This window comes from Anarhichas minor, unplaced genomic scaffold, assembly GCF_050575085.1.
Source record: "Anarhichas minor isolate MPS153535 unplaced genomic scaffold, ASM5057508v1 ptg000041l, whole genome shotgun sequence".
Classification (NCBI taxonomy): domain Eukaryota; kingdom Metazoa; phylum Chordata; class Actinopteri; order Perciformes; family Anarhichadidae; genus Anarhichas; species Anarhichas minor.
In genome coordinates this window covers 5021130-5045366 of record NW_027466487.1, presented here as the reverse complement: position 1 = coordinate 5045366, position 24237 = coordinate 5021130, and the positions used below count along the sequence as shown (strand labels likewise).

General features: G+C 41.2%; 4 protein-coding genes across 5 annotated transcripts; 1 reads left to right on the top strand and 3 right to left on the bottom strand.

Moving 5' to 3' along the window:
* Positions 1-401: 401 nt before the first annotated feature.
* On the bottom strand, positions 402-11981 carry sphk2 (sphingosine kinase 2). 2 transcript variants are annotated; one of them, XM_076109366.1, is made up of 8 exons: positions 11835-11981; positions 8431-10026; positions 6067-6216; positions 5898-5992; positions 5633-5748; positions 4762-4965; positions 3080-4682; positions 402-2958 (listed from the first exon to the last, which is right to left on the bottom strand). In XM_076109366.1, the coding sequence occupies exons 2-8, from the start codon at positions 8888-8890 to the stop codon at positions 2896-2898; spliced, it is 2691 nt and encodes an 896-aa protein (XP_075965481.1). In that variant the 5' UTR covers positions 8891-10026; positions 11835-11981; the 3' UTR covers positions 402-2895. The 2 variants fall into 2 exon arrangements, with proteins under 2 accessions (XP_075965481.1, XP_075965482.1); XM_076109367.1 differs by lacking the exon at positions 11835-11981 and adding an exon at positions 10931-11796.
* A 281-nt stretch (positions 11982-12262) lies between these two features.
* Positions 12263-16479, bottom strand: rpl18 (ribosomal protein L18). The gene is made up of 7 exons (XM_076109403.1): positions 16408-16479; positions 15788-15874; positions 15572-15679; positions 14847-14945; positions 14612-14735; positions 13496-13565; positions 12263-12396 (listed from the first exon to the last, which is right to left on the bottom strand). The coding sequence occupies exons 1-7, from the start codon at positions 16408-16410 to the stop codon at positions 12321-12323; spliced, it is 567 nt and encodes a 188-aa protein (XP_075965518.1). The 5' UTR covers positions 16411-16479; the 3' UTR covers positions 12263-12320.
* A 575-nt stretch (positions 16480-17054) lies between these two features.
* LOC142969485 (mpv17-like protein) lies at positions 17055-18827 on the bottom strand. Its single transcript, XM_076109405.1, has 4 exons — positions 18494-18827; positions 17729-17799; positions 17595-17624; positions 17055-17441 (listed from the first exon to the last, which is right to left on the bottom strand). Exons 1-4 carry the CDS (start codon positions 18825-18827, stop codon positions 17322-17324), a joined length of 555 nt encoding a protein of 184 aa, XP_075965520.1. The 3' UTR covers positions 17055-17321.
* Positions 18828-21535: 2708 nt separating this feature from the next.
* c16h19orf85 (chromosome 16 C19orf85 homolog) lies at positions 21536-24202 on the top strand. The gene is made up of 2 exons (XM_076109388.1): positions 21536-21804; positions 22071-24202. The coding sequence occupies exons 1-2, from the start codon at positions 21617-21619 to the stop codon at positions 23368-23370; spliced, it is 1488 nt and encodes a 495-aa protein (XP_075965503.1). The 5' UTR covers positions 21536-21616; the 3' UTR covers positions 23371-24202.
* Positions 24203-24237: the final 35 nt, after the last annotated feature.

Here is a 24237-nt window from a genome sequence, read left to right as displayed (position 1 = left end):
CCCCCCAGGGAGCACGAAGAAGATATTTTAATAAGGATATAGTTAGATTTCATTGTTTTGGTATAAAAAAATAACAATTTAAGAATGAGGTCATTCATTGTAAATAAATACAAAGGTCCAACCACAATGCCCACTCAGTAGCGGTTCTGGTGCTTTTGTATGTACCTGATTGTCCTCTTGATTTCCTCTGGGGCCATGGGACCTAACATGTATTTACTCAGGAGACTTTGAAGAAAGGCCTTTTCCAAATGGCACACAAGTATTACAAAAATAATTGCCATTAGTCAGTAATTTATAGACTAATGGATAATAGATATGTGGCTCCACCTCTTTATATCACATGACCACTTCTCACTGTATTCAGAATTAAAAAGACAAATTAATGTGACAAGTACAGTAGATCTGCTGCAGAAAACTTATCAAGTTACATTTATTCAAAAACATATAACTATTAACTGTACATTGTGTATTTAAATATTTCATATATTCATATGATTTTAGTAATAATTACAATTTCATTACAGGCAGCCCACTACAGACAACTTAATGGCGTGATCAATTGAGGGGCTATACCCCGACATTGTGATATCAAATTGGTCTAGAACACCAGAGTCCAAGCTATCGCCATCAACAACAAAATGTTTAGGAAGGTAAACTAGTCAATATTGCGAGTAAACATTTTGGCAAAACAACTCCATTCAAAGTGTATAAAGATCCTGCTATTTGGGACTGTTACAAGCCTAGACTCAACATGTTGCATTCACATTCTGTAGTTGTGGTAGACGAGCTGCATTGTGTGCTCGATGGAAGAAAAAACAAATTAAAGAAGCAAAGTAAAGGCCTGGTGAGCAAAAAGTTTTACTCCATTTTCTGCAGTCAGGTTTTAACAGTTCATTATCAGCAGCCAGAATTTACAGGCTTATTATACAAAGGCATTGATTTGTCCAGGCATGACCAAAGACATACAGTATGTGGATGGCGACCCAAGCAGTCGGCACAAGACTTTACCGAATGATACACTGCACATGCGTACGATTCATCCTTTGTCAAGACCAAATATATCATCAGGTTTTATTATAACGTTTCCACAATTTATTCATATAACATGACAACTCCTAGTGCGGGCTCCAAGATCTGCTGTTTGATTTTAATAAGGAGCATATCAGCAATCGGAAAAAAACATTCTTAAGATATTTTCAATTTTAAACCCAATTTATCATTTCATTTAACAGATCAGTTGCTCAAAAGTCTGATGTGACAGCACAGAGCTGCTGGATGTAGTATTGTGCCCTTGTTTGTATCTACGGCAAAATAATTTTGAAATCAGTCAGTCCGACTTTTCAAAAGTTTAGAGGGTTCAGATTGAGGCATTTAATTCATTTAAGGCGAGGAATGTAATGTGATCCATTTATTATAGTATCTGGACTAAGCTATAAATACTAGCGCATCCATTTCTAGACCAAACAGTCTCAGATTCTTTGTTACTGTGGATGTAAAAGCTACAAAGCCTTCTAGTGTTGTGATTTTTCTGTGCAACATAAATGCTCTACTTACTACTTAACAGAGGCATGTGAAGTGCTCTACGCTTCCATAGTCAATTACTCAGAGATAGTGATATTTTCTAGACATCTAAGTGATCTGAAACATTTCTTAAACCACTGACAAAGAGGCTCGCTTTGTTCAGATCATTTTATGTTCAATATGTTGCAAAGTTTAACGTCATCGTCGTGCGGCTTTGAAAAACAGGCAGATTACGTAAAAATGTCAGTAATGGTCACCGTTCAATGGTTCCATTGCTCCTACTCACGCAATGACCCTGAAAAGCTTGATCTAGCTGCTCTACATGGAGTCCCTTCCATGAACAAAATGGTCATTGAAGTGTACGTTTGTCCAAATTTTCTCCACTGATGCTTAGAACAGTGGAAAGTAGCGTGCTCAAAGAGAACAGTAAGTAGGCGGGTCTACCAGTTGTCTAAGTATATAAGTGTAGCTTTGCTTTGATGTAGTGGACGGACACTATGACACGTGGACAGAGACTCATGTTCCGTTCACACCACGAGCGACACAGGAACAGTCTTTATTTTCATTGGAGGCCGGTGACGCCAGACACGTCGGACGTGCTACTAAAAAGTTGACGCAACAAAGCGTCAACTAATTAACTGCTTGAGCAACACTTCAATGTCGACTCAGCGATAACGTAGCTGCTCACGTTTGGCCGTTTTGTTGATTCTGCCGCACGTAGTGTGAACCCAGCACAGGAATATTTGGGTTTCGTATACATGTAGGAGCAAGTAAGGGCAAAGGTACTGTCCAGTGTCAGATAAGGCATTCCTTTCATGGACGGAAGTTTTTATACTCAAGCATTTAGACGTTGGGGTGGGGTTGAAGATAAAAGGTTGGGGCCAATCTTATTTTTTATAGCATTTCACGTTTACACATATTTCTCTGAATTTGATCTGATTTCTTTCCATCTTATTAAAAGGCAAAATTCAGGTAGCGCTTCTCTGCATGCATACTGCTATGTATACATCCAACACATGCACTATCTGCACAAAAAAAAAGTCCATAAACATTCGATTGTTCTTCCCTCCAACTATCCCAGGCTGTGCAGTTTTCATGCTTCTCAGGGTACGCTTTGCGTAATCCAACAGCTGTGCAATGAGGCGCATTTTTCATCCATTTTCAAATTCGCTATTAATCCCTGCAGTCGTGCTCCAATGATGCGTGGCTCGGTGGGTTATCCCTTTCATTAAACCCCAGAAAAGCAGTTTCTGCATTCCCGGCTATTTTATGTCTCTCAGATGCCCCGCCCTCTCTTTCAGAGTACAGATGACGACAGAGATTACATAATTTAGTAGAGCGCTGCATCTGTCAATCAGCTCAACCAATCCCTGATTAGAATCTGGTAATCTTCACTCCGGAGTCACCAACGATGAGACGAGCCAACGAAGGATGAACCTGTGAAATATTGAGAGATCAGAAAATAAAATGATTACCAATGATAAGTCTCACATCCACTTATTAACATAACTCCACAGCATTAAAACGTAGCACAAAATAGACACAAAAGTGGATGTACCTGTGCTTGAAGAGGCCCATAGGGCACCAGTTCTCCATCCACAGTGAGAGTCCCCCGTGTAGACAGAGGCTGCAGCCTGAAGGCCTTGCAGGTAATATGGCTCACATACGGCGAGCTAACAGAGTGGTGGTTTCCTCTTTCCATGGCAAAGAACAGTCTCAGCAGAGTGGCTCTGGAGATCCCCGCCCGCACAAAGGTCAGGTGGATCAGCCCATCGTCGAACCTGGCCTGGGGTGCAGCATGAAGATCAGCCCCAAGGTGGGTCTGATAAAGGGCCAGCACCAGGACAAAGTCCCCTTCAATGGTGATCCAATCTCTGGTGGGAATCGGTTGGTCGAGGGGGGGTAACAAGTCATCGCGAGGGTTATTCAAAAGTGTGATAAAAGGACGGTTCTTCAGCGGTCCTGCTGGCTCAGCAATGTCAAAGTTAAAAGATGAGGACAGTGTGCGTAGAGATGGCGAGGGCGACGTGGAATTTGGGGTATTGGGACGGGGGACGAGGTAGGATGAAGAGTGTGGGGAGGCACATGAAGGGGAGGATGGGGGTGTGGGAGAAAGAGACAGGGAGAGGGATGGGAGTTTAGGGGGGAGGGAGTTTGAGTGGGAGTGCTGGAGGAGAGAGAGGGGCCTCGGACGAGAAGCATTCTGGTTTTGGTCCAGGGTCTTGGGCTTGTAGGAGAAGGGAGTGTGACGAAAGGGAGAGGAGATGGTCAGAGATCGTTCACGAGCAACGTCCAGTTGGTAGGGTTCCTTCTGGTAGTAGGTCCCATTCAGATCTACGTCCTCCACCCCGTATGAAGGGCCCGAATCTGTGTCGGCCTCCTGACTGAGAGGCTGGTTGAAGAGAGTGTTGGCTATCTGGCTTGAAGGTGCTGAATTCTTTCTCAGTGCCTGTCTGGGCCCCTGAAGGCTTTCTTGGCAAGTGAGACAACCCTCTTGCTCTTCGTCTGCCGCTCGCCCCGCGTCCACCCCACAGCTCTCTTCCAGCTCTCCTGCATGCGACACTCTCTCCCCCTCTGCAGAACCACCGCTGCTTCCCCCATCCTTCCCTTTATCCTCCTCCTCCATCTCACTGGAGTCTTGCTCTACCCTTCCCTCATCTCCCCTTTCATCCTTGATCCCGGCCAACCTTTCCACCCTTCCCCTATTGCAGTCTTCCCTTTCAGTTGATTCTGAACTCTCCGAACATGTCCCCGACCTCTCCTCTTCTGCGTCCGTCTCCACCTCCCCCTCCCTCTCTCTGTCCTCTGCCAGGCTGCTTGCCCTCACTACACCGCTTCCTCCTCCCCTAGCCCTCTGCCTTCTTCTGTCCCTTTCTCTCTGCCTCTCCTCTATTTCCCTCTCTCCCTCACCCTTACGCAGGCTCCTCTGTTCACTGATGCCCATGTCAGAGCAGGTGCGATGGATGGGCGTTCGACAGAAGCCCTCCAGGCCTTCTGTGATACTGCGGGAGAGGGGTCTCCTCGGCAGAGGAGGTGTGTCATCTGGTGATGTGGCGCTGATAGACGGAGGCAGGTAGGACAGACGACCCTTGTAGGATCGAAGAGAAGCTATGCGCACCAGGGTGCCCAGGGTGAAGCGAGCAGAGCCCAGGCCACGGTACCTGGAGAAATAGAGGGTAACGTTTAGATGAACAAAGCCAATGGTGGATGTTCGTACAGTCTAAGCAATTACACACCCACCTCTCACTCTCAATGTCCACATCGGACACAAAGCCCCAGGCAACCGAGAGGAAAGAAAACAGTCTCCTGGGTGATGCGGCACGGCTGTTGATGGAGGGAGGAGGGCTGGTTGTCACAGAAACCACGTCCATGGGTCGGACGCCGCCTCGGCAGAGCAAAAAGCAGCAGTTCAAAAGGAGGGGCTCCCGAAGGCACATGTCATACCTGAGGGAGATACAAAGAACAGCACATCCTGTGAGGAAAGAGAAGGAGAGACCTGTGCAAAAAAACAGGTCAATACAGAGTCCTTCCACTATTTAGAGATATCGATGTCAAGATAACATGTTCAGGACGAAAACATCAAGGAAGCTGGAAGTCTGTCACGTTCAATATGAATAAGCTTTGAAAAAAACAAGCAAACACAGCTCTTTGCAGCAGTGGAGGAGGGGCTTCAGGGCTTCAGGGAGTGAGTTGAGCAGATCGTCTGCAGCGGGCCTTCACAGACCACGACTCATTGACTGTAGTTCACTTTTACCGCTGAATATAATAAACGTTACAACGGAACAGAACTCTTCTTGACTTCTCTCAAGTCAATGAGCAGCTGGCAGCACTTCCGGGGGCCGACATTCGGCTCGTTCCGAACAGGCATGCGCTCTCATGATCTTTGAATCTTAATTCATGCTTTTCTGTTTCAGTTGATAAAAGTAACACTTTGGTCGTCTCAAGTAGTTGCAAAGTTTGATTAAGAAATTACAGAGAAGACATATGATAAGATATCCTTAATTACCACCTTTTTCTGTTGACAGAGCTGAGTATTTGTCTGGTTTCACAATTGAGCTGGAAAACCAGATTTGACTGATTCTCTTTACAGATATGAATGATGCATGCTTACCCTGCATGGTGGTTGATGGAGCCAGCCAGTGCATTCCCAGAGCCACAAGGAAGAATACCGACGGGCGTTTTTATTGCTTGTTCCCAGTCGGGACGCTCCATCAGCCCATTAATTACCTGCAGGAACACAACACAGACATTTTTGAAAATCTCTGGACACAATTTAACATATATATGTGGTACTAATAACAGAGAATAAATATCTTCACTGTCAAACCATAACCACTAAACTCTACCATGCTTAGCCCAACAAAAACACGACTCACCTCGTGCAGAAGGCCGTCTCCAGAGACGATGATGATGCCATCCCACTCTGAGAGCGATATCTCTCTGATGAGCTCTCTGGCATGGTTCTGACGCTCTGAGACAGATTTATTAAGTTAACACCAGTTATGCATGCATGTTAATACGTAAATATAGTATCTGATGTGTTACCTGTCTGTATAAGGTTGTAGCTGATGTTGGCCTCTCTGATCATTGGCAGGATGTGGGTCTGACACCACTGCATTGCCTGGCCCCTCCCACTGAAGGGATTGACCAGTAACATTAGTCGCCTGGGACGAGGTAGCAGACTTCTTGAAAATTCTGTTTGAAAAAGAAAGGGGGAGGAGCATAAATAAGTGAAAGCTCACACAGTTCTTGTCCAGAACAAAGAGAGGAACTAGAGGTTCACTACAAAGCAAGCCTACAGGGAGCTGTCAGTACAGTGTTGCCCAAACCTGAAGTTTGAGTGCATTTGACCGTTTATTTAGTTATTTCACCTCACTGGATCTACTTCACACTCCATAATACTACCACCCGACAGCGTGTCTGTCAATCATTTATATTCAGATACATGGTGAAACACAAGTACCATTCAGAATATAGGAATGAAATAAAACAAGGTGATGAAATAATAATAAATCATGCATTATCTGTCCAACTGGAGTGCAGAGGCAACATTCCCCTTCTCTGCTCTTTCATCAGCCCAGGTATGACGCTTAGAATAAATAAAACTGCTTTGAAGATTTAGTATAGTACAGATGTTTGCCAGCGGTGCAGGGAAGGAGATGCACTCACAGATAATCCCAGATTATTAAACAAACAATACTAAAGACAATCAACAGAAAACCCAGCGAACCACAGCTATGTTGTTCGTAAGCATAAGAACTCACAGACTCAAGACAGCAAGTGAATCAGAAATGGAGTGATTGGATAAGAGAAATATAACAGAGCGATGCGGAAGAATGAAGGCTATGTGAGCAAAGTGGAGCAGACACTAGGGGTGAAACAAAAGGCTGGCAACACTGAGAACTGTAACAGAGTATGAATGAGGCACGAGCAGACAAGGGGCAAACAGAGGCTTGGGATAGAAATACAAAATGATTTGACAGTTTTACCTCTGTTGGGGGAAGGAGACAGTGATGTGAGAGTTAAAGACTGAGGAAGACAAATTATGGAGAGTATCAAGAGTATTATATGTTAAAGATTAAGTCTAAAGAAAAGGAAAGAGACAGGAAGAGATAAGCGATTCCGGCAAAGTGCAGGACGCATACAGTAAGTAATGGTGAGAAAAAGATAAATACACAAAGTAAACACTGAGCAGGGCCTTGCTATCTGTTTGATTATTGAGGAAGGGGTGGCAAAGCAGACCCACCCTCTTGGTCTCTAATTTTGACAGGGAATGATACGGACCGTGTGTGCAGGACAGATAAGGAAAACAAACAAAGGAGTATGAGTTAAAAGTGAGATGTAGTTGGGTGAAACAAACACTGAAATCCAAACTAAATATTCTGAATAATAAATCTCACATCCTCTTAAGGTGCATTAGTGTTAATCCCCCCTTTGTTTTTTTTCTACATAACCCCTAAAATGCTTCACTACTCTTGGTTAAATGTGTGTTCTCTGTGACAATATATGAATGCTGTACATACAGAAAGGTCTTGGCTCACTGTGACATTAAGCTATACTTAGCAAGCATTTACAAAGGAGGCATAAATCAAGGCGGCAATGTGTAGTTTCAAGTAGTAAACAGGAATTCAAGACTTATTCATAGACACAAACAATGAGGTAAGCCAAAGTAAATCACACATCTACGGCAAACTAACCATGTTTACCTTTGGATAAAGCCTTTCACTGTAACTCCACTATAAATCAAAGGCCAGGATTATTAATAACTAGCGGTTGTGTTGCTCCGCCAACCAGTCAAGCTGCAATTTACATCCACGCAATATTCATCCAAGTGAATATTGCACTGTATTCACTTTATATGTTTATATGTTGGACTAGAGAGAAACGTCTTTTCAACTCCCCTGTATGTCCAGTACATTGTGGAATTGACAATAAAGCAAACTTTGAACTTTGAACGTCTGTCCAAATTGTTATCGCTTCTTCTTATCCTTTTAGACATTTGTGTGAAATTGTCATAATAAGAATATCAATTCTTGAGTAATGACCAAAGATGTGTTTTGTGATGTCACAGTGACCCCGAACAAATTTCTAATCAGTTCATCATTTAGTCCAAGTGAATGGCTGGGCCAAATTTGATGAAATTCCCTTCAGGCGTTCCTGAGAATGGACCGGACGGACGTACGAACATACAGATGGACAAACCAAACACTTACAGCCTCTAGTGCGGAGGCATTAAAAGTAAATACTTGAAACGTTGACTGAAAAAATATGAGTGGCAAAAGCCAAATGAAGTTCACATTCATGAATTGCCAATGAAAATGTAGGCAAATTGAGGTTAATGCGATACAACAAGCACAAGTATGGTCCTGTAACACCATCTGACAGCCTGAACACACACAACACACTCACCTGTGTCAGCAGTGACGGTCACACCTCTCAGTAGACACTGCACAGCAGCCGACCACCTCTCAGCTTCGCAACGGCTTTCTGCCAGGTAGGCCCTCACTTGCCTGCGCCGAGACACACCTTTCCGTCGTTTGCCTGGCGGGTACCAGTACAGCACCAGAAGAGGGGGCGCCGGGGCACGAGGGCAGCTGCACCCCACCAGCTCCGACAAAGGCAGCAAGAGACGGGCTTCCTTCCCCGTCCTCGGTGACAGCCGCTGGATATGTATGTGGGTGTGAGTGAGGGTCAAGGCATAGTTGGAGGCCGGAGTAGGGGAGGCCGCAGGGGAGAGACCCCCCGGACCACCACCGGGGCTGTTGGGGCAGCTGTTATTGTTGCTGTTGCTGCCTGAACCCCAGCTGGCAAATTGGCCATGAAGGAGGGCTTCTGCTGTGGAAGGTGAAGACGGCTCTGGAGATCGCATCCTCGCTGCTGGAGCGGACCAGGCTGATCAGGACAACGTTGGTTCACCAAGCTTGAGGGTCGTATTTTCTCCAGTGAAGAAGCTTCAAGGGAGGAATCTGGCAGCTCTTAAAGATTTTAAGTGAAAATCAAAATGTATCTGAATGTCAGTCAGAGCGTTGTCCCGGAAATCTCCTCAAAATCATTCTCCCTCTTCAGTGTCAGGATTCAAGAGACAATGTCACAAAAAAGTTTCTGTTTTTTATTTCTGTCCATTTAAGAAGTATGTGTTCATTTGAAAAGGAATGAAACACCTCTTCCAGTGTAACGGTTCCTCTGGGAGAGTATTTATCCAGTGAACTGCTAAAGATCTGTCTTTGTGTCACAGTCAGAAAGCTCCCATCAAAGTTTGAGCTGAAGAGTCGTCAGCTTCTACAGTTTACTGCCAGTGGAAAAATGAGTGAGCAACACTTTAACATATTCAAAGACAACAGAACAAGATCAGTCATTTCAACAAATGTGTTCTTCACAAGATTGCATCAGTAAAAAAAAAAAAATAGTTTACATTACATCCCAATTCCTCCTATTGCTATAACAATATAAAGCAGCAGAGCAGCTCCTCGAAATTAACAATAAATCTTTAAATAATTACACAAATGGACAAATAATTAAAACGGATCTATTAAGTATGAATAAGACAAACAAACACACCTTGTTTAAACAAGGAGGCTGTAACAATTACATAAAATTAATGAAAAAGTAATGAATATTGCGGAGTATGTTGCATGGTAGGTGCTGGACGAAATGTAATTAATGCCACAAAGATAAGATAAGTACAGGCTTTTTCAAGACCGTTGATACCTGTATTGCTATCTGTAATCTCAGTGATAAGCAGACAAGAGGAGTGACTATACCAGTCCTCTAGACAGTAGTGTCATACATTAATGTTTCAGCCAAAGAAATACTACTTCATTATATGTTCTCCACAAGAAGAGGGTGAACACCGGGTAAGACAGGTGGAGACTAGACAACAATAAAAATACAAAACAGAAACAAAACAAAAGACAAACAAGGAGACAGTTCCAGGTCGCTCCTCAGTTTATGTCATGGTAGTGTCCCTGACTCAAGCCTCACGTTCCCTCCCAAAGATCTTTGTTCCTGTACCAACACATAAGAGGAGTGGAGGACAAAAGTCAATTGTAGAAGTGTAGCAAACAGAACTTTAGTGTGTGGGTGATCCACTAAATAAATTGAATAAATAATTGTAGTTAACTGTAATTCACCTGGGATTTCACTGTGCAAAGGCGAGTATTTCTGTACCATATTTTGACAATTGGAGTAAGAGAAAGTACAGAGAAGAAGTGTCACGATAAAAGGAAGAGATTACGGTTTCAGGGTGAAGCAATACAAGGCCTACCGTACCGCTTGACCCCAAGTGCGTCTTTGTACATAATGACTAACAGTCACACATCCTCAACCGCCTTGCTGAGATGCCACATTATTTTGCATTTAAGGTTGAATGTGGATAACCACTTCTGGTTGGTGTTCTTTTTTTTTGTATTAAAAGAGCTTTTGTGCGATGGGATTTTGGGGAAACAGCGTCTCTTTCACAATTCGAATCTAGGATTGAGATTTTTCAAATTGCTGACCTAAATGGTGGTGAATTTGAGAGGTTTCGCAATACGCATTAGCATACAACAATCTTACATTGTTCCCTATAAAGAGGTAGCTTCATAGTGAGCCTGTTAAAAATGTAATGACCATTAGAAATTCATGTGAGATTAGGATATACTGTATACACTACATACAAATAGTAACATAAGTGCAAATGTAGTAGTAACAAAGTATAATTTACTATTATCTCATTTATATTTATGCAACAGCTAGATGACAGGTTGAACTAATGTTAAAGCTCCAAGAAAGCAGGATCCAGTTAATTAGACTTTAGTGCGTCAAAGAGCAACTACTGCACTATAAACTAATAAACTTGTCACATCTTTCCTTCAAGTTTCATAACAGCCCAGACACATTATGCAAGCTGTGGTGCAGACAAAATCAATACCTGGATGATGTCCTGTTTTAAATTAAAAAAACACACAAAACGGAGCTCACTGGTGTCCATTGTTGCACCTTCACGTCCTTGAAGTGCAGGGCGGGGACACCCAGAAATAATGTCAGAAGGCTAATTGTGTCCCCCACACAATGAGCCTGTTGTTCAGTGACTTCGGGGTATTTTGGGCAAGTTTAGGTTACCGTATAATTTTAATTCAGGAGCATTCACATACCAAGAGGCATGTATACACTTAACAGCGTTGACATCTTGGCTTATAACCATGATGATATAAAGTGACGTTAAAATGTTTAAACTTTAATACCAATGACATCCACCGAGCGTTAGCTAGCAGGACGACAGGCTGTTAGACGGCTGAACAACTTAACTCTTGTAGTTTAACAGTCACCTTTACGGCACACCTAATCTTCAGAGATACTTTCACTAATATTGTGCGGCCTTTGACAGATCTATCAGAAACTAAATGCGTTTAAAGTTACGAATCTTTGCGTTGAACAAACGTAATAGACAAACGCCAGCTTATGTTGTGAATACAGTAGCTAACGTAAACTGCTGCCTGACAGCGTTGTCAGTTACAACGCTAGTTAGCAGCGGCTAGCAGTGTGCTTCTCAACATATAACCTAAGTTTAACCTAATTTACGGCACTGTTAAAACTGTATCCTCTTGGAAATGACTAGACACCACCACGGGTGTGCTGAAAAAGCCCCATGTCACGTTGTATTTACTGGTATGTTTAAGGAGGTATAACCAAGTCAGCGCACAACGTTAAGCTAACGGTTTGGATTCTTTCAAGCCGGACTAACACGAGCAACTGCTACCTTTTAAAGTTATATCTTTGCCCAACACCGGCTTTGAAGGAGCCAAGTTAAATGTTATATATCAAAGCACAATTACCTCATCTTGTCTACCCCCCTCCCTCACAGGCAGTCGCTTGCTCTGGAAACTGTAGCTCGCTGCAGGAAGTGTGTGGAGACGCAGCAGCAGCAGCTTTGAGCGGCGGACAGGAAGTCCAATGGCGATAAAGGAAAACACTGCGACACCAACCGACATTCTCCAATCATTCACAGACCACTTCCTGGGTAAGCAAGTTTTTTCCCCCTCTTGGCCAACTCGTTATCAATACTGATCATACGATTAGTGACGTCAGATATACGTTAAAATGGGCTGAACTGGAAATAAAGGGATGTATGTAAAGTAGTAAATAAGAGATGTTTTTACTTGATCTCCGTCCTCTCCGGTGATGTCAACCAGCATGACATCTTCTGCTTAAAAATCAGTGACAGGTGTATTTGCAAGCTTTAAAAAATGCAAAAGACAACTCATTTTGTACAGTCGCTTTTTTTTATTTGTATCAGATTGCATGGAAAATCAAGACACGCACTAGTTCTTGTAGCCACGGCTGGCTCTGCGACCACGAGCTCTCTCGAACTTCCTGCCCTTGGAGCGGATGTAGGGCCTGGAAAACAGGAGGAATAGGTTAGTATGAAGTTCACATAATACAGTTATGCATATAATATATGCGTTAATATTTTTGGCTCCATCAATGCTGCCGTACAAATGGCCGCAAACTGAATCTAGCACACTATTTACAATCACTAAAATGGTCAAAGAGTCATCATTAAAAACAATTTTCCTCTTACTTTTGTGCCAACTACTCACTCAGTTCAGACAAATCATTGATAGCAACTCAGATACACCATAGCTCAGTGGCATTGGTTTTTTATCAGATATGATAGGAGGTGTGGCAATTTACATGTCACAAAACTAAAAGCACAAAGGTAAATTGTAAAATGAATGACTAATCTATAACAGAGACTGACATTATTCATGTTATAGTAACAGCTGTGCTTTTCCTACAAGTCAAAATGTCTGCTCTGAAAACACCCATTATCTGCAAAACTAATAAATCTACCTTCCTCCAACTATGCAACCATGTATAACAGCACAAAATACTTTTTAACTACATTGGGTTATCTTGGTGAACTCCCAGAATTCAACCGAACAGCCCGTCTCACAGGCTGATTGATTAGAATTTTCAGCTGATTATACACCAAAGAAAACACCTACATTACATTTCTACCAATATATAAATGCAACTCACTGTTGCTTTAAGTAACAAAGAGGAAATTCATGTTATTAGTTAAACCTGTGCTTGAAAGCTTGATTACTTGCTTCTTCGCAAAATAAACCAATTGATAAAGATATCATTGCCCCGGCAACTCAAAATGTAATCTAACCACATGTACACATCAAATTACATCTGTGACCTGAATGCTAAGTTATTTTTAGTGCCGTATAAGAGTCGGGACAAATGCTGTATATATTTAGTCAATATGGTATCAACTAGAACATCAGACCACTCAGAACGCTGAATGTATTGTATAAACCTGACATCTCAGTGTAGTTTCTATAAGAAAACCATCGTCTTCTATTTGGGCCAATTTGGTAGCCTGATAGATATACTGCTACAATAAAAGATTTTACTGGGACAGATTAACGCAAACATTTTGCTTTGTGTTTGACAAAGAGAACCAACACATCAACTATACACATACTTGGTGTGGCTGTGGGGAGTTCCAGGGGCTTTTCCGAAGTGCCTGTACACCTCTCTGCCTTTACGGGGTCCTGAAAAACAAACGTGTTACGATTAAAACATACAAATGATATACAGCATCTAAAAATAAATAAATCCATTACTTGAGAAGTATTTCCAATTCATAACTTTAATGCCAACATGCCACATTTTGCACATTTGTATCCACTTGTGGAAAAGATTGAATTAAGCACACAATCCTCAAATTACAGGTTTGACGGAGCTCAAGAGTGGCTGAGTGATCTATTACAGTTCAGATCACTAGATTAAAAGAAATCTGGAGTAATGTTAAGAATGAAAAGTTATAAATGTGAGTTTCCAATTTAGTGGTTAATTTTGATGACATGTTTTGACAGTTTCTAAAACCACACTTAATGATTATTTCCAGTAAACTCACACTAGCACTCGATGCTGTAGTTTTTACCATTTGTTAATATTTATGACTTTAAAAAGGAGAAGCCTGTCATATAGAACATAACATTGAGACATTAAGGTCTCTTAAGTCTGACTAATTCAAATGAACAGTGCTCAACAAATAATTAATTGCCAAAAATCAGTTCAGATCACAGATAAAACCTGCTTTCATAATGCTGCAATCACATAGAATCATGTAGACAAACACCGTCTGGACAGCTTGAAAAAACCCAACAAACGTTTGCCATCGTCCGCCTGATTTCATGTGAATGCAGCAAAATACATGCAGTACTCTACCGTATTATCATGACATTACAGACCAAGTTCCCTTATAAGTGCCTCCGTAAATCAACAGATGTGTGGACTAAAAGGGCAGTCCTCAAAATCCTTTCTTGCAAAAAGGAAACATACATGTTGCCTCTCATCCTTGCAAACACTTGTCTTAAGTGCCCAGAAGTACCACGAGTGCAAGTTAACACGAGTAGCCTTATTGGCAATCTTAACTGCTATTCCCAACTGACTATGCTACAGGACTAAATGTGTAATAAATGTGGGCTTGATTTGTAGACCACCTTGGTGGACAAAGTTCCCCCAGCACCAATGGGACAGCAAGGGCTTACTTTATCCTGGTATATTAATATGAATAGAACCAATGTTTAGTTACCTGACAGCAGCACTGTGCCTTGTCCTTTGGGAGAGGCCAAAGCCAGCTGGTCAAAGGTCATCACCTCACCGCCTGACTTTAGGATTCTGCGACGGGCACCATCAGTTACCCTCAGAGCGCAGATCTGTGGGAGAACAAACGGGACGTGAGGACTTTCTCAGAGACAACACAGCGTTGACTGACTGGTAACTTTATGGGGAAAAAACAACATAATAGATGAAGTTTGCTTTGATACCTTGAGCTTGGGGATATCCTGGATCCTGACATCATCAGTGACTGATCCTACAACAACAGCGATTCTGTTCTCACGGCCAGGCATCCTCATCTTACGGATCTGGATGCAACGGAAGCAAAGTCAGAAATTCAGCAACCGACACTGGGCTGAGACACCTTCAACATTAGAACTTCTAATCAGTTATTTTAATATTTCTATTTCACAACCAGTTTAACTTTATTTCATACATATCCATTGTTATCGTTAAGGGGTAATGCAACTTGAGAGCCAAATTAACACTAACTAACAACTTCAATCCAAATTTAACCCAATCCGAACTACATCATGAAAGTCAGACCCTTAACTCAGGTCATCTACTGCTACGCTCTTTCACTCCAAAATAAATGTCTGTGTATCTCAATACACAAAATTCAGTGTCGCATTTTGAAGTTCACACCAGGCCAGGGCACTAACATCTAAGTAATCAGAACATTTTGACAGAATTGTACTGATGGTGGAAATAAAATTTCATAAACTGACAAATAAACTGTATTTGATGCAGGTCTGTTATATCTGCACTCACACTGATCAGGTGATTCTGATCTGTGCATCAATAAAAACAGTCAAACCAAACATTCTATGTCAAAAAAGGCTTTGCAGTCTTAATATTTTAGCTTACATATCTAATAATAGCAAACAAAAGGACTCATAAGTGGGGGCAGGATGAGAGACAGTTGATTACTGACCAGGCGGGAGATGGAGATGGGCGGCCTGTTGGTCCGGCTCATGAAGAGCCTCCTCAGGACCACCTTGTTGAAGGGAGCATTTGAGCGGCGGGCCAGGAACCGGTACAACTGTAAGAACCCAACAGGACAGTTAGGAACATCAACTCAGAAGTTACTGTGCCAAGGTGACAAAATAAGATGTACGTGTAGTGTGAGGCATGTGTAAATCTAAGTTACCTTGACCAGAAGCCTCAGGTAGATGTCCTGGCTCTTTGGCTCTTTCCTGTGCACCTTACGGTCCTTGTTGTGTCTGATGTCGACTCCCTTGAAAAGTAAACAAACATGAATACAACAAATAGTAGCTATAATAGATTAACAACCAGCCCCTACAAGTATAATCTTTAGCATTACACTGAGACTAAGGGCACCCAGGAGGCTCCACAGGCCAGTTCACACGTTGACTCTCCACAGCTAACTGCTAGCACGAGCGGCACAGTCAACGAGCGTACACTTCAAAGTGTCTGAATTTGACATTTGGGAACTTAAGTTAATTTTGAGGCAAATTAAAAACCATGAACATAATATTCCGCTTCCTGAAGCGCTTTTATTGCTCGTTTCTGGTCCACTTTGAGGCGTGAAGCGGCTATGTGGACGACACTACATCAGCATCGACCAGGGTAACGTTAAGCTAATCTCATTTAAATGGTCTAATAACAGGAAATCATGCCAGGACTGTATCATAAATGATGTTTAAAACAGGCAAACAATGCCACTATGAACACAAGATGTTTTAATTGAGAGGATGACCGTGGATAGTTACGCTATTGTATTCAACATTTTCTTCTAGCAGTACCTACCATCTTGGGCTCAGAGCGAAAAGGGAAAAGGAAGAGCTGAGGTCTCGCGATAAACACTGCGCTGAAATCTCGAGTCTCTGATTGGTTACTGAGGAGGCGCTTCCTGCAGGACAGCGCCCCCAGTGGTCGAGAGGAGAAGTGTATTACTAATTTGACTTAAAAAAAAAAAAAAAAATCTCTGTAATTGATTATAATGACATTTATTTTGTATAGATATGATTAAGCCTAGTTATTAGGCTATTTTATTATTTATCCATTATTTTCTAGACCTTATTTTAACACTCTTACTATATGCTCTGTACTGTCCTGTTACGTACTGTACTGTAATGCCAATTCATTTAAAATGCAATTCATTCAAATATCCTATTTGCAGGCAACAAATACTGTCCGCTCTGTTAAACATCTTGTCCATCAACATGAGGTGCCAAAAAATATGAAGTTCTGTTTCAGTTTGTTTATGACAGAAGGAGCTAATTAGACACGCGTATACGATTAGCTTCTTGATAAAATGTTTTAAAAGAAAAGAAGAATCACATATGAAACAAATTAAACAATAGCTTTTTATTTTTTTGTTTTGTTTAAAAATGTATGGCAACATCAACAAAGTTATTCACAGCACACAGACAAAATGTAATGAGGACTTAACAGCTTGGTTGTTCTCTGTTTTCTCAGAGAAAAGGTTACTACAAAATGAGTACCAGCAATGCTTAAATCTGATGGATCATTGTAATTTACATTTGGATACAGTATTCTGTTAGGAGACATGCAAATAACAACAATAACCCATGCAGGCTGATTCACATAGATGTGACCTTTATCTTATTCCATTGTTTTCTCAGTTAATGACTTTACAACTAAATTCTTCTCTTAAATAAACCTTTTCTAATGTCACAGTCATTCAAGTTCTCTCCAGTTTATTCAGGTTTGTGGCCACTCTGCTGTCTGAGGTGACACAGGAAGATAGTGAAAACCAGTGCGATGCCTCCCAGAAACACTGTCCGTGCCACAGGGGGGACCAGGGCAAAGTTCACTGCCTAAGATGGTGGAAGAGAGGAAAAATTGTCATTCTACATCTGTATATGTACTGTGTGTGTGTGTGTGTGTGTGTGTGTGTGTGTGTGTGTGTACATGTCTGTGAATCTGTAGCCTGAAAGGAACCAATGATGGGATGAATGAGAATATCTCACCTGCATTGTTGACCAAAACACCACTCCAGTCTAAAGAGAGGGACAGAAGATGGATTTATAGATAAATAGACAGACAGACAGAGGGATGTTTTACATGGCATTAGGAATAAATAATAGTTCACGGTCAACTGCACCTTGTAAGATGTCCAGAATTTCTGTCTCCAGTCTTCTAGCGGGTCGTCTTTGTTTTCTAATAGACTTAAACCTAAAATGTAGAGGTAGCTGTTAAATGTTTCACTGATTCCATTGATCCATCTCAGAAAGCATTCTTCAAACCCACTTTAAATAATATATATCAAATTCATAGTTTAAAAAAATATATATTGTCAGATGTGCTAGTAAAAAGAAAACACTTTATTTCACATCGTCATCATTTCTGAATAATTTCTATACAATTTCCTGGAAAAACTGAATACATAGACAACTGTGTTCAACTGGTAAACAAATTAATCAATTGCTTGTGTAACCTTAAGAGTGTTTTAGTCAGCAGGTCAGATGAGCCGGCAAAAATGTGAAATACCGGCCATCAATTCAACGTTCGGTATACAGAGAACAACGTTTACAATATTAAAGAACAATCACTTTTTACTGGGTTTATGGAGCATTTGTTTTGAAGGACATAACTAATTCCCCAAAACTTACGAACAAATCGGTGCTGTAGCTACAATTTAGGACACCATATCTTCAGAATAAGAGGGGAGCTTAATGACACGAAGAGGACATTTTACAATAACACACTTATTACAACAGCTGCATCTTTTAAAGGTGATTCTGATGCTTTTGGTTTTAAAATAAATGGGATTAATCAAGTGAAAACAATTGCAATTTCTTCAATGGTATTTGCTTAAATAGTAGTAGTATTTTATTCATGGCTTAGATAAGCTTTGTAACACACTTACCAATATAAAAGGCACTGATAGTGAGAGGAGCTGCGATCAGCTGATCCACCACTACTTTCCCTGTCACTGCCTTGACTCCGCCTCCGGGCAGCATCCTCTCCAGCCATCGGAGCCAGTGGTAGTTGAAGTTCGCATGGAAACAGAAGCCGACAGTCGCCACTCGAGCCGTCTGACACCAGTTGATGCCAGCCGGATCCTCTGATGCGGATCCTGCAGCATGTTTCCCACCCAGCACACGCTGTTGTATGAGGTCAGCAGAGGCGAACAGCGTTGTGTATCCCAGGACGTTACTGATGTACGGATGAGCCTTGAACACAGCCCAGGCCCGGTTCATGGTGCAAAATCTGATTAGAGACAATTCAATAAAAATGCAATAAAGCCACTGGGTATGACTGATTTGAGGAATGCTTTAAAATACATGTTCACATTAAGCAAAATGTTGAGAGAAATGATCAATGATGGCCAAAATAACATGACATAATGTGTGTCACTGACTGATGTAAGTGACATATGTTTAAAACCACTCTAATTTACAGCTTTTACCCAAGAAGAAGTTAAACCTACCTTTCAGCAGCTCTTCTCAACCCCTCCTATTTCCAAAGCTCAAAGCGACACAAAGCTCTTTTCTGATTGGTTCTGTTGGACGAGGAGGAGGAGGAGCTGAGACGAAGGTCTTCTCACCAGGTCAAAGTTCTGCCAATGTTGTAGAGAACGAGTGATAAGACCTTTATCAGCCCGCTGGAGAAGAATCTGAGAAAATAGCATGTGAGAAATGGCAGCAGTAAGTAGAGAGGTGCTGTCAAGCTGTTTTACTGACACGTAGACTGATATAACTGACTGAATCTCCAGTAGCATTGTCCATTACCTTATCATGAGGCTAAAAGCCACTTGAGTCACGTCTGTGTAGAACAATAAATGCAGCTCACCATTGATATTTCTCACTTGGTGAAGTGCTAAAGTTGAGACCACAGCAGAAGGTTTACTGTGCAGCTCTCAGGCACATGTGGTGTCACTATAAATAGATGCCACTCCTGCAGCAATGCTGCCATGCTTTGAGTAAAGCACCATAAGATGCACAACACCTTCATTTTGTTAGAGTGAAGAAGGAAGACACGTTGCGTTGTTGCATTAAAGAAAGGTGTTTGAGATAAAGTGTCTTAGTAGCGGTTAAAAGCTCTGGAACAAATTAAGATGAAGAATAGTACAAGATGTGTGTAACACAATATACTAGTACAACTATTCTGGGACAATGTAAAGGCAACTAAAGACATTATGTTATTACGACTAACTGTGCTGTGATGCATATTAAGGGAACATTGAGGAGGTTATTCAAAGAAGAAATGGATACAATTGGAGTAAAGTTTAACTTTTTTCGGATGGTTGCACTGACAACAATGGACAATTAATTTCTCATTCCAAATGCAATGAACAGAGCTTTACACAAAAAAAAGAAGAAGAAATACATTTGTGTAAAGCTGATCCTCCAGAACAAAAGAGGAAATGTGTTTGATGGAAAAGTTGATCCATTGTTTTAGAAGGTATGTTTGAGTTCTATGGTGGAAATGTCACGTGTTGTTGTCTGTTAACCAGTAACAAAAAGCCAATTAAGAAGAAACATAAGGACACATTTCTCAGTGGGATGTCAGAAAAAAAACAAAACCACACTCAACTGAAAATCAGGGTGAGGTCATTTTAAAAAGTGAAATGTGGAAGAAAAAATGTAAAAAATGCACCTAAAGTTGTATTATTATTCCTCTTTGTGAAAAGGTCAGCCTCTTTCTGCACCCACCTGCTGCCATAGATATGTACAATTCTGTATGTGGAAGGTTTGCTATTGAATTGGAAAGGTCAATTAAAGCCACTAGCAACCATCTTAGCTCTTCCCTCTGAGAATGTGATAATTAGGGCCAGAGTTTAAGCTGATCAATTAAGGGCTTGTTAACTGTCTCAACTGGTGCGTTTGTGTCTCCCACTATTTAACAAGCTGCCTTTAGTGTGGCACACAATGGAGACCTGTGCCCACACCTCCACGAGTGGTTGACTTCTCAGATAATTGCCTCTTTCTTTTCAGAGCCTCCCATCGTGTCTCACTTCCTCTACCGCAATCAATTTGCCGAGTGGGTTCCTATTCATGCTGCTGGAAAAAAAAGAAGGTGAATTTACATTGGGCGCTTGTGTCACTTGGACTTAATTTGCACACACAAGACACACAATACATGCAAAGACATACATCAGCAATTAAATTACCACTCCTCTCTCTCCCTCTGAGTCCTCAGTGCAGTTTGTCGGAAGATTCGAAGACACACAGCCACAACCTGACGAGGAATAAGGTAAATAGGATTTTATTTTATTTTTCTATTGAGCTGAACTGAATGGAACAAAGCAAAACACAACAAACAGCAGCTACAGCATGTTTTTAATGTTTCAATCCTAGTGTAACAGTAATGGGAGGCGGTGGGTGACAAGTATTCAGATCTTTTACTTAAGCAGAATTAGCAATACCACAGTGTAAAAATACTTCATTACATGTACAAGTCCTGAATTCAACATTTTAAGTAAAAGTTCATATTTTTCTAAAGAAAATGGTTCATATAGGTGTTATATTATTATTTATGTCAGATATTATTGGGTAAGTATTCCCATTAATGTGTCAGCAGCCTGTTATGTCGCAACTGGTTGAGGTGAATCCATTTTTAACTCATATACTGTACTTTTGAGTAGATTAATGCATTGTTTTTTATAAACTCAGCATATGTTTTGTGTTAATCTGCAGAGTAACTAACTACAGCTGTGAAACAACTGTAATGGCGTAAAAGGTTTTACTCTGAAATGTGTTTTAGCCAAAAATGGAAATACACAAGTACAAATGTATACAATTTGTAAATAACATGTTGGAACTAGTTTATTTCCAAGAGAGCTATGTGCTGTTTTGTTGCTTTAGATTTCTAATATTTATTAAATGTAATTAATGTGAGATGTTAATGGAATTTTTCTCATGTTAAATCACTCAAAGTGTAAATCACTTGATCTGATGATCACAGTATTGTCTTTTTTTTTTTTATCCTTTCATGTCTTAATCCTTTTATGTCTCGTTCTCTTTAAACGTGTCTCTCTCTTTCAGCCATGCGACCATCGATCTCTGTGACTCTTGAGCCCGGGTTGGAGAGAGGAGTCCCGTGGGGTCGAGACCTCTACACCTTTGTAACTTCAGCAGCGGGTCACATGATGAGGACTCTTCAGAAACCCCGGAAGAACCGACCATCCAAACGGCAGGTCAACCACCGTCGCTTCCTGCACAACATGATCCAGAGGTGTGTGGAAGCATCAGACAAGCACTGAAATCAACTGATAGTAAAATGGAAAACAGAAAAAACTCAACATTATGTTCAACAGCATTTGTTAGCATAACTAACCTGCTAACAGACATGAGAGTGGTATCAATCTTTTCATTTCAATCTCGGCAAGAAAGCCAGTAAGCTGTTTCCCCAAAATGTGACTTTATTCTTTTGAGGTTACACAGAAACTAGACAACTGTTGTTCAATATTTCCGTGTCTCCTCGTGTGTTTCTCTCAACAGAAAGTTTGCAGACATCGAGGCAGCGAACCATCGGCTGGCATCTGCTCTTTATTTCAAGGATGAGGAAAAAAATGTCTCCTCTCCGACATCACAGCAGCCAGAGACACTTGACCAGTCAGGTAGCCCCCAAAGTGGTTATCAAGACCCAGATGAATGCAGTGCTCACACAGATGTACATGGCATCTCTAAGGCCAAGAGTGACGTCTCTGTTGCCTCACATGAAACTGAACTCAGTGAAAAGAAGCCGCCAGACTCAGGACATCTTTGGAAACGACACCCCAAATCACAGCGCACCACTTGCACTGCTAGAAAGAACAACCAGAGCAAAGAGAGACAGAAAAAAGAGACTAGAAATCAACTATCATCATCGTTGTCATCTATGAGCTCCCCAAAAAGTATAGACTATCACCACAGGGCAGAGCTCCTTCATACTGAGTGTCATACTGAGCGTCGCGATGATGAAAGTCATCTGAAGTCAGCAAACAACCTCTCAGAAGACTCTCAAACAACTCAGCAGGACTCAGGTTTCATCCAGTTCAACCAAAATGTGGACACCTCTCCTTCCTTCTCTCCAGAGCTCTCTCCTTTGTCTCTCGACTTGTGCGACTTCTCGATCCAGATGTTCACAGACATCTCGACCTGCATGCAGGGCCAGAAGAGCATCGCTGGCATTTCAGAGAGTCAGTGGACCGATATCATGGATCTTTTTAGCGTTGGCAGTAAGGATTTAGGAGGCTGCACAGATGTAGAGGCCTATTTTGAAAGTATCTGTGCATGCCAAGGTGACGCTCGGCAGGAAGTCGGTGCCGATGATGTGGGATTTGCAGCTCAGTCAGAAAGTTTCGGCAACAGATCTGAGCTGGAGGAACTACACTGTGAGACAGGTGAGTACAGATATCAATACAGATGCCATGGAGATCAAGGATTGTCCACAAACCACTTCCTGCGTGATCAGAGGAGCTCGCAGGCGCCGAAACAAAATGAAGACGCTGCAGAGACACAGTTTAACCATTTTAAGCCAAACCAAGAGACGGACATCCTTCAAAACGAGTTCCCCACATCGATCACCCACCACTACTATGCCTCGGAGCTGCAGACGTACCAGCATCCTCAGGTGGAGAGTCCCTGTATGCTGGTAAATAACCAAAACTTTACACCATTTGAGGGCGTAGCTCAATCATTCTCTGTACCGCTTCATAATCCTGAGCACTGTCCCATACCAACACCGCCCAATGAGGATGAGTGGCTGTTCACTGATATCTTAAAGGACAGGAAGTCACTCGACTGCATGTCGTTTTAGTGAGAGGTTTGCTAGTGAGAGCATTTTTTTTATTCAAAGCATTACTTGGGACTTTCTTAGTCATTTATACTTTTTGCAGCACAAGTTATCCAGAGGTGTTTGCATTTTGCCCTTAATTTAAATGCCTGAATGTCTTGATCATCATTTGAACACATTTCAGTACAAATCTGACGTGAGCTCAACTTTTCAGGATGTGTACTGCCTGTCAAAACATTCTGGTTAAATCTCAAACAGTTTTTTGTTGTTGTAAATACTGTGAAAAAAATTAAAATAAGCTTTCAGATTCTTTAGCCTTTACTTAATAAAGGGAGGTATACTTTTGTTCTTATATTATACAAAAAAACATTTTTTTATTACAAAGTATGTCTGTATCAAGTCCAGTAAAATGACAATCACATATATTCTATTCACTAATATATTTCTTAGTTTTAATTTTTAAAGATGCATGCATGGTAGCAGCACTTTTAATGTATTCAATTGTCTTATTGTGTTTCTATTGTTTTAGGCTACCTTGCTGCAAAAAGATCAGAAAGGATGGTATTTAAAATCAATTAGAATTACTTTGCGTGAGATTGAACCTCAAATTCAACACATTCACAAATGTCTTTTCTTTTTAGTTCAAACACAATTGACTGGCAGTAAATGATAATATATTATTTTATAATACAGTATATCAAACACATTTTTATTTGCTCCATTTTTGCACCAAACCTTTTATGTGAAAGCCTTCAACTGTTACTTGAGCTGTGTCTCAATGTGTGTATTGATTACAATGGTGTTATTGCTTAAGTGTTAAATGTTAATGTTTAAAATCGTGACAAATATTCAGAATGTCAATATGTGAAAGATAAATGCTGTTATAATACT